Source organism: Eumetopias jubatus, unplaced genomic scaffold (genome assembly GCF_037043125.1).
Source record: "Eumetopias jubatus isolate StellerSeaLion01/CBP00866 unplaced genomic scaffold, mEumJub1_p1.0 scaffold_9, whole genome shotgun sequence".
NCBI lineage: Eukaryota > Metazoa > Chordata > Mammalia > Carnivora > Otariidae > Eumetopias > Eumetopias jubatus.
Window position 1 is genome coordinate 23,684,542 of NW_028274815.1, and position 10,875 is coordinate 23,695,416.

The 10,875-nt window shown below is 34.9% G+C and overlaps 1 protein-coding gene across 2 annotated transcripts in view; it reads left to right on the forward strand.

Annotated features, from left to right (window-relative positions):
• Positions 1-9,765, forward strand: part of PPP1CB (protein phosphatase 1 catalytic subunit beta) — a 39,856-nt gene extending 30,091 nt beyond the window's left edge. For both annotated transcript variants that reach the window (XM_028099396.2, XM_028099397.2), the window contains exons 7-9: positions 1,586-1,737; positions 4,521-4,655; positions 7,889-9,765. In XM_028099396.2, the coding sequence (XP_027955197.1) occupies positions 1,586-1,737; positions 4,521-4,655; positions 7,889-7,993 (392 nt within the window). In that variant the 3' untranslated portion in view covers positions 7,994-9,765. The remainder of the gene's footprint in view (positions 1-1,585; positions 1,738-4,520; positions 4,656-7,888) is intronic.
• The last annotated feature ends 1,110 nt before the right edge of the window (positions 9,766-10,875 follow it).

Here is a 10,875-nt window from a genome sequence, read left to right on the forward strand (position 1 = left end):
CTCATTGCTTCACCTGTGGGAACAAACTGGAAAAAGTACCATTATAGAGCACTGGTGGTGTGTTGGGGTTGGTGTTTTTGTGTGTTCTAAAGAATCAGTTTGTGATTCTTTGAAAATCAGAAAAAACTTGCAAATTGAGACTATCCCAGTGGGTTTTGTATGCTGATGGACTTCTTCAAGCATCATAGCTGGAGCTTAGAAAATAGTAATAGAAATTAAGAGTACATTGCCACCAATTTTACAAGGTATTTTAGATAATTCCCCTATTAAGACAAACTATATCATTCAAAAAGAAGTTTTCCTTTCCTGTTAGAACCTGTATTATGAAGTTTATGAATTATAAAAAAAAAAGTCTTGAAACTGGCTTATTTTAAAAATAAATCATCCCTTAGCACTGGTTTTTCCTTCCCTTAGCACTATAACTCTTACAAAAGTACTTAATATCACCATCTCAACATCCACCCCCTCTTCATCTCACTATAGTTTGACTTTTAACCATTTTCTTCCCATCCATCAAGAAACTGCTTTCGTTAAGGTCTGCTGGTGTAATTGTAAGTGGCACAGTTTTTGGTTTTTTGTCCTGTTCCACTTACTCATGGTACTTGAATCTTAACCATTTCCTACTTCTGGATAATTCTTACCCCTTTCAGGAGATCTCTACTGTTCTAATCTCTTCCTTTTGTTTTGATTATTCCTTCCCAGTATTTTTTGCTCATTCCCCTTTCTCCTTCCTCTGCCTGCATTTTAATGTTTGCTTCCTTAGAGTTCATTTACTGGTCTTCTCACTTGACATTCCCAAGGTAGTCTGAGTCCCTCGTAAGATTATACAATAATGAGCATGACGAAGATACTCAGATAAGTATTTTTAGCTCTGACCTCTTTTCTTATATGCCCAGAACTAAAGCCAGGGATCTGTTCTGATTTTGTTCATCCATATTTCATTTAAATCCTCCAAACTTTTACAGAAAATGTTTTCTTCCTTCAAATTGATCATTAGGTCAAATACAATTCCAGTGAAATCTCAGTTGGATTCACGGAATTACACAATCTGATTCAGAAGTATATATATGAAAGAACAAAGGATTTAAAGTAACCAAGACAATCCTGAAGAAAAATACTAAGTGGAAATACTACCCCTACCAAATATATAGATGTATTTAAAAACTTCGGTGTCTTATTGGCTTAGGAATAAATAAAATAGATTAATTGAATAGGTTGGCACCCAGAAATAGTGTAAGTTTCCTCAATTCAGGAAATGCTGCTGGGTCAATTGCTTATCCATGTGGAGAAACTATGTACAAAAGATGAATAGCCTTTTCCATACATTGTGTGCTTAGAGTGTGCCATACACACATTTCCTATATGTGGAAAGAGTTGGAAAGTGCTACTTTCAGCCAGGCAAAATTACATTTATATGGTTGGGCTAGCAAACGTGGCTAAATTTGGTAGGCTGGGATACTAGGGAGCAAGTGATTATTACTATTTATTAAAGGGTAAGAGGGCACGAGAAGAAATGTGATACAGATATACTTTATTTTATAAACTTTGTTTTGTTTTTTCATTGCCATGTTTTCATTCTTTAAAGGTTTGCTCTGTGATTTGCTGTGGTCTGACCCAGATAAGGATGTGCAAGGCTGGGGAGAAAATGATCGTGGTGTTTCCTTCACTTTTGGAGCTGATGTAGTCAGTAAATTTCTGAATCGTCATGATTTAGACTTGATTTGTCGAGCTCATCAGGTATGATATAAAACTTTTGAATATTTTGATATTAACCACACAAATCTGCTTTTTTTATTTTTGAGGAAACTGAGATCCAAGAAGATTAATTATACAAGGAAAGTAGGAGAGGTGAAGCCTATACCTTAATCTCATAGTTAACAATCTAATAAATTGTTAACCCTTTTTCACCCTCTTGGGAGGAAATGTTTCAAACTAATTTTTTTTTTTTTTTTGGTGTTTGAAGCTTTCTAGAAACATTTGATCCCATTTTTAATATGATGTTTATGTGTTTTAGATAAAAATCCAATGATAATAGTATTAAAGGACATTTTTGAGACAGTTGGGAAAATTCAGTTATAGACTGGGTCTTAGATATTAAGGAGTTGTTGTTTTAGCTTTGTGATAATAGCATTATTATGTAAGAAAGATGTCCATTCTTTTAGAAATGCATACTCAAGTATAGAGAGGTAAGATGACATGTCTAGGATTTGCTTTAAAACATATCAGCAGAAGGGCCCCTGGCTGGCTCCGTCAGTAGAGCATGCAACTCTTGATCTCAGCCTGGTGAGCTCGAGCCCCACGTTTGGTGTAGAGATTACTTAAAAAAAAAAATCAGAAAGAAAAGGGATAAATGGAACATATGTAGCAGAATCCTGGTAATTATTGAACCAGGGTAGTGAGTAAAGAGAGTTTATTGAATTCTACTCTATATATACAGTTTAGGTTTACTTGTGGTTGTTTTTTTTCTTAATGTCTACCTCCACTACTATAATGTATACTCTTTAGGGAGGAAATTGTGACTTGTTGACTTCTAAAAATCCGTGCCTTGTAAACTTAGATACTGCATGCATTTAGTGTTTGAATAAATGAATTAACAAACGCTTATTTTAATGATTTAATATATCAAGTTTTCATGCTCTCTAAAACGTAACTGGTATGAAATACATTCACTGACAGGTATTTTTATAACTTTTTCATGCTACTTTTGAAAGTACTAAAAATATTTGAAATTTTAAGTATAATACTTTTAAAGATTCCTTATTTTTTCTTTGTTAAAGCAGAGTTTATTAAATATATGCTATTCCACAATACTTCCCTTTGGGGGGGTTTACTCCCCATGACCCTTGACTACATTATGTGATCCTGTGGATAAGCAAAGATGACTGGCTTTTCATTTTCTGTGCATGTTGTGTGTCACGTGCCTTTTTTCTAGCAGAATTCCCTAGTTCCATTGAAATGAAGTCACATCCCCAAATCCTTTGCTTTTGGCAGTTTTGGTAAATATTGTATTTATGATTTAACTAATTAATATAAGCCTACTACTAGGGAACAGTGCAGAGTTGCTAAGTTTCCTAATAAGATGCCCACTGATAAAAAATCTTTCAGCTATAGATTTCCATTCACTGATCTTTTCAAAAATGGATGATGTTTTTGTTTTTGTTTTTAAAAAGCCAAGTTACTGAGCTACGTTGGTTTGGACAGTCTTTTTTCCAGACCCTTCCAAAATCCTATTCTGCTTATTTTCAAACATACTATCTCTAAAATTAAGAGACTTATGCTGGGAAACACCACAAACTACAAATACATCCTTTTACAATAAACCTGTTCACTTAGTAAATGTGTGAATGAACAAGTGAACAAGCAAACTAAGAACTAAAATGATATGGGACACCTGGGTGCCTCAGTCATTGAGCATCTGCCTTTGGTTTGGGTCATGATCCCAGGGTCCTGGAATTGAGCCCCACGTCGGGCTCCCTGCTCAGCGGGGAGTTTACTTCTCCCTCTGCCCTTCCCCCTGCTTATGCTCTCTCTCTCAAAATAGATAAAATCTGGGGAAAAAAATAAATAAATAAAAGGATATACTGAGTGCCAAACACTATGTATGGCTGAGCTGGAGTAGATAAACGTGACCAAGATCTTGACAGAAAAGGTTAATACCTAAATTCTACCGTGATGTGATTACAGTAGGAGCGTGTACCAGATATTAGGGTAGGAATTATTTTAAAATGTAAGTTATTTTGGGGGAGCCTGGGTGGCTCAGTCGGTTAAGTGTCCAACTCTTGATTTCAGCTCAGGTCATGATCTCAGGGTCCTGAGATCAAGCCCCACATCGGGCTCTGCGCAGAGTCTGCTTGTCCCTCTCCCTCTGCTCCTTCCCCTTTATGCATGCGTGCTTAATCTCTCCCTCCCCCCCTTCTCGTAAATAAAATCTTTAAATAAATAAAAAATAAATTATTTTGGAGGTGCTTTCTTATTAGCAAGTATTGTAGGATAATTTTGCTTAAAAGATGCCTAAAAGACTTCAAAAATTATTCTTGCCTACCATAAATAAATATAAAATATTTACATGTCATTGCCTCTACTTCTCAGATTTGTAGAGCTGAGAAACCTGAGTTGTTTAAATCATTCAGAAATTGGCAACAGATTCTAGAAATCATGTTAAATCATTAAAGAATTAAGGATTCCATAGTTGTGATATAATGCCATCATCTAAGAAGTACGTGGTGTCCCAAGTTCCTATAGATACTGTACTTATTAGCATATGGAGAGCCTTAGAATGGTGTAATTTTTAAACATTTTAGTTATCACAAATGTATTATTTCATTTAAGCTAAATCCTTGCCATTATAGAAGAGGCATACCAATTTTAATATTCTAAGGCAAGTTTAAAAATAAAAATCAAGCTCCCAAAACAAAATAGTGTTAAATTTTAGGTCTTTGTCACATTAATCTCAATTATATAGACAGTTGAGAATTAGCTATAAATAAGTGTGTTTTTTCTTCTGACCTTTCCTTTGACAGGTGGTGGAAGATGGATATGAATTTTTTGCTAAACGACAATTGGTAACCCTATTTTCAGCTCCAAATTACTGTGGCGAGTTTGATAATGCTGGTGGAATGATGAGTGTGGATGAAACTTTGATGTGTTCGTTTCAGGTATGATATAAATACATATAAATCAGTTTTATTCAAAAGTGATTATCTGGGACGCCTGGGTGGCTCAGTCAGTTGGTCGTCTGCCTTTAGCTCTGGTCATGGTCCCGGGGTCCTAGGATTAAACCCCGGGTGGGGCTCCCTGCTCTGTGGGGAGTCTGTTTCCCCTCTTCTCTGCCCCTCCCCCTCTGCTCATGATCTGTCTCTCACTTTCTCTCTCTCATTCAAATAAAGACTTTTTTTAAAAAAAAAGTGATTATCACAGATTTGTTAGATTTCTGTTTTCATTCACAAAGGTTCCAGACTTTTTGGTATATATCAAATATTAGAGTTTTGGAGAACCTAAGTTAATCATTCTTGATGCAGATGTTTAAATTGTTAAATTCCTGTATCATTTCTTGGAATAGGGTCTTAACCTACTAAAAGAATGTGAATTCAATTAATAACTTAGCTTTTGTTTCCTTTTGCAAGAAATAGACCAGCTCTGGCTTTATAGTGTGCTACTTTTTTTTTTTTTTTATGTTATGTTAATCACCATACATTACATCATTAGTTTTTGATGTAGTGTTCCATGATTCATTGTTTGCATATAACACCCAGTGCTCCATGCAGTGTGTGCCCTCTTTAATACCCATCACCAGGTTAACCCATCCCCCCACCCCCCTCCCCTCTAGAACCCTCAGTTTGTTTCTCAGAGTCCATAGTCTCTCTGTAGTGTGCTACTTTAAAATCATTCTTGTTCACAGACAAAACAACTTCAATGCTTTGTTTTTGCAAAGGGTTTTATGTTCCTCTCGTGCATGTACTATATTCCTCTTTCTCTAAATGTAAAGGGGCTTTCCTATCCTTCTTTCCTTTTATTATATTATACTGTTTCTATCAGCTAGTACAATTGAATGGTAAATATGTGACTTCTTATTTATAATTTAAGCATAGGAACTAGACCTTATCCTTCAACATTTAGCATAGTGGAATTGGATTAATTTATTTTTCACTGAGACACTAGAACACTTTGAATAGTTCTAAGAAATGCTTTATATATCTTTTCTACACAATTTTTTGTGTAAATACTGAAATTTTCTGTCTATAATGTAGGTTAAAGCTTTATTTACACCCACTAGAATAAATACAATAAAAAAGTCAGACAATAACAAGTATTGGTGAGGATGTGGAGAAGTTGGAACCTTCATACATTGATGGTGGGAATGTAAAATGGTGCAACTGCTTTTGGAAACTGTGGCAGTTCCTCAAAAAGTTAAACATAGAGTTTCTATATGGCCCAGCAATTCTACCCATAGGTATACCCAAAAGAATTGAAGGGAGGTACTCAAATACAAGTATATGCATATTCATAGGAGCATTATTTATAATTGCCAAAATGTGGAGACCTAAAGAATGAAAACAAAATGTGGAATATCCATTAAATGACATATTGTTTGACAGTTAAAAGTAATGAAGTACTGATACATGCTACAACATGAATGAACCTCAAAAACATCTCCGTGAGAGGAGCCAGTCACAAAAGACCACATACTGTATGACTTCATTTATGTGAAATAGCCAGAAAAGACAAATCAATAGAGAAAGATTAGTGTTTCCTTGGAGTTGAAGGGAGTTACTCGGGTAGTAGAGAATGGAAATGTGGAGTGATTGCTTATGGGAGCAGGATTTCTTTTGGGGTGATAAAAACTCTAAAATTAGATTATAGCAGTGGTCGTACAACTCTGTATTTTAAAAATCATTGACTTGTACATTGGACTTTATGATATGTAAAATACATAAATATATATTTTTTAAGATCTACACATAAAGTAAGATTAAAGAGTTTGTGACTAATTACCGTCTAAATAAATAGTGGTAGGGTCCATTAACATACAGCATGATACTAGTTTCAGGAGTAGAATTTAGTGACTCATCACTTACATACAACACCCAGTGCTCATCACAGCAAGTGCCCTCCTTATCCCCATCACCCAGTTAACCCATCCCCCTGCAAACCTCCCCCAGTCAACCCTCAGTTTGTTCTCTATAATTAAGAGTCTATTTTATGGTTTATGGTTTGCTTGTCTCCCTTTTGTTTTTCTTGCCCTTGTGTTCCTCTGTTCTGTCATACGGTACTGGTCTTTCTCAGACTGACTTATTTTGCTTGGCGTAATGCACTGTAGTTCCATGCCTTTGCAACGGCAAGATTTCATTCTTTTCTGTGGCTAATACTCCACTGTAGATCTGTACCACATCTTTATCCATTCCTCAGTCGATGGACATTTGTCTCTTTCCATAATTTGGCTATTGTTGATAATGCTGCTGTAAATATCAGGATGCATGTATCCCTTTGAATCAGTATTTCTTTGTATCCTTTGGGTAAATATTTAGTAGTGCAGTTGCTGAATTGTAGAGTAGTTCTATTTTTAACCTTTTGAGGAACCTCCAGAGTCGCTGCACCAGTTTGCATTCCACCAGCAGTGTAAGAGGGATCCCCTTTCTCCACATCCTCGCCAACATCTGTTGTTTCCTGTGTTAAATTTAGCCGTTCTGACAGGTGTGAGATGATACAGTGTAGTTTTGATTTGTATTTCCCTGATGATGAGCATTTTTTCATGTGTGTAGCCAACTCGATCTTTGACTCATAAACTAAGTGTTTTTTGCCCACCCTAGAGATATGGTAATTCACTTCTTTCTCTTTTTCTTTTCTTTCTTTTTTTTTTCCACTTGAGGTGCCTGGGTGGCTCAGTTGTTTAAGTATCCGACTCTTGATTTTGCCTCAGTTCATGATCTCAGGGTCATGAGATTGAGCCCTGCATTGGCTCCATGGTGATACGCTGGGAGTGGAGCGTATCACTCCCTTTACCCACTCCGCCAACTCCCCCCATGTGCACACCTTCTCTTTCTCTCTCTCAAAATAAAGTAATTAATTAAAGTAAAAAAAATTTTTTTTTTTTTACGTGAAGGATTGGGTCGTTGATAGGATTTGTGTGCTTGAGCTTTTGTTATTAAATTATTAATGGAATGACAAATAATAGCAATATTCAGATATTTAGTTATCTATGCACACTTTAAATGTGAGAAATGTTCATGAAACTTTTCTGGTTTTTTCTGTATTTTTATTGCAATTTGTGTAATTATGTAAATACTTTATTTACAATTTGTTATTTCTTGAAAAGTCCATTTTTATAACAGTTTTCCTTAACTTATTGCACTTGAAAGAATAACACTGTTAATAAATTATTTACTTTAAGATATTGAAACCATCTGAAAAGAAAGCTAAGTACCAGTATGGTGGACTGAATTCAGGACGTCCTGTCACTCCACCTCGAACAGCTAATCCACCGAAGAAAAGGTGAAGAAAGGAATTCTGTAAAGAATCCATCAGATTTGTTAAGGACATACTTCATAATATATAAGTGTGCACTGTAAAACCATCCAGCCATTTGACACCCTTTATGATGTCACACCTTTAACTTAAGGAGACGGGTAAAGGATCTTAAATTTTTTCTAATAGAAAGATGTGCTACACTGTATTGTAATAAGTATACTCTGTTATAATATTCAGCAAAGTTAAATCCAAATTCAAAATTACCCATTAAAGTTACATCTTCACGTATCACAGTTTTTAAAGTTGAGAAGCATCCCAGTTAAACTAGATGTGATAGTTAAACCAGATGAAAGCATGATGATCCATCTGTGTAATGTGGTTTTAGTGTTGCTTGGTTGTTTAATTATTTTGGGCTTGTTTTGTTTTGTTTTGTTCTGTTTTTGCTAGAATAATGGCAAATATTTTAAATTTTTTTTCCCTGAACATTTTTACAAGTGAAATGTGGGAAGAGCTTTAAAGACATTCACCAACTATCATTTTCCCTTGCTTATTTACTTATGTACCTGTTTGATCTTACTAAGAAAACTTACGCCTTATTACAGTAAAAAGGAATTTTAGAGATTGATATTTTTTAAAAAATAGGCAAACTATCCAATCCAGTGATTGAATCAAACAGTTTGACTGGGCAAACTTTACAGCTGATAGTGAATATTTTGCTTTATACAGAAATTGCCACTGATTTGGATTTGTGCACTCTAATTTTTAACTTATTGATGCTCTATTGTGCAGTAGCATTTCATTTAACTTTAAGATAAGGCTCATATAGTGTTACCCAACTAGTTGGTAATGTGATTATGTGGTACCTTGGCTTTAGGTTTTAATTCGCACGAAACACCTTTTGGCATGCTTAACTTTCTGGTAACACCCTCACCTGCATTGGTTTTGGTTTTTTTTTGGGGGGGGGGGGGTTGGTGTTTTTTTTTTTTTTTGGGTTTTTTGTTGTTGTTCTTGTTGCTATTTGTTTTTAGATCCACAGAACATGAGAATCCTTTTTTGACAAGCCTTGGAAAGCTGACACTATCTGTTTTTTCCTCCCTCTGTACGAAGGATGTATTTAAATGAATGCTGGTCAGTGGGACATTTTGTCAACTATGGTTATTGGGTGCTTAACTGTCTAATATTGCCATGTGAATGTTGTATACGATTGTAAGGCTTATGTCACTAAAGATTTTTATTCTGATTTTTCATGATCAAAGTTCATACAATATTGTATAGACATGCTTTGTAGTGAACTATAGTAGCAATAATTTCTGTACATGATCAAGGGTTTATTGCAGCATTTCTTTTCCTGTTCTCTTTTTTTAAAGGGTTAGTATTAACAAATGACAAGGAGTAGAAAAGTCAACATAAAGATTTTAGAAGGAGAACTTAACAGGACACAGATTTGTGATTCTTTGGATGCGACCCTTTTGGATGTGATTCTAAAAGCTTTTATTGAGTATTGTCAAATTTGTAAGCTTCATAGGGATGGACATCATATTTATAATGCCCTTCTTCTGTATGTGCTACCATTGATGTGAAATTCTTGACCTTAATATTGTCTTTGAAAATGTTCAATTGAGAATTCTGTTAACTTACATTTTATGAATTGGCGTATTGTATTACTGCAAGAGATTTGATTTTCAGCACAGTGCAAAGTTCTTTCAAATGCATATGTCTTTTTTTCTAATTCCATTTTGTTTTAAAGCACATTTTAAATGTAGTTTTCTCATTTAGTAAAAGTTGTCTAATTGATATGAAGCCTGCCTGGTCATTTTATTCCTTTTTTTCCCCCCTTTATAATGAGACATTTAAACACACATTCTGTTCAAACAGATTTTAACATCTTTGACATATATTGAGTTGATTCTTTTCTGGAGGTGTTCATATACTACATATGATGTATTAGGTTAGGTTACACAGGCTTTTATGTAATGTGATTTAAATATCTTCCTAATTGGAGTGTAAGTTGAGCAATTTCTAATAGAATTTTAGATGTACTCTTGTAATAGTGAAGCAGATCTAGAAAAATAAATCTTTGGCAGGAGACAGGGCAGCCTTTTATTAATCTCAGTGTTGTCAAAACATATTAATTTGGATTTGACTTACTGTGGTTTGTTTTTTTTTTATTATGTTAATCACCATGCATTACATCATTAGTTTTTGATGTAGTGTTCCATGATTCATTGTTTGCATATAACACCCAGTGACTTACTGTGTCTTTATAATAATTCATCCAGGTCAGTATTGAATATGAAAAAATAGTCACTAAGCGTATTAATATTGGTCACTAAATTTAAAGGATAGAAATTTATGTTTAAAAATTATTCAAGCCACAGGGCTCCTGGCTGGCTCAGTTGGAGGAGCATTATGACTCTCGATCCTCAAGGTTGTGAGTTTGAGCCCCACGTTGGGTATAGAGATTACTAAAAAATAATAATAGAGGCACCTAGGTGGCTCAGATGGTTAAGCGTCTGCCTTTGGCTCGGGTCCTGATCCTGGGGTCCTGGGATCGAGCCCCACATCGGGCTCCTGGCTCAGCGGGAAGCCTGCTTCTCCCTCTCTCTCTGCCTCTCCCCATGCTCATGCTCTCTTTCTCTCTCTATCTGTGTCTCAAATGAATAAATAAAATCTCTAAAAATAATATAATAAATATTACTCAGGCAGTCTTAAAACCACTTTAAAAGTTTCATATAATGTGTTACAAATATTACTTAGTTGATAACACTGCTACTTCAAATAAATAAAACTTCATTTCTTAGGAGAAAAATATCCTGTGATTCTAGTGTCACTAATTTATATCATTCTTCCTCTCTTGATTTTTAATTTCTGTATTCAAATTTATCTTTAATCCAGATGTCATGGCTTTTA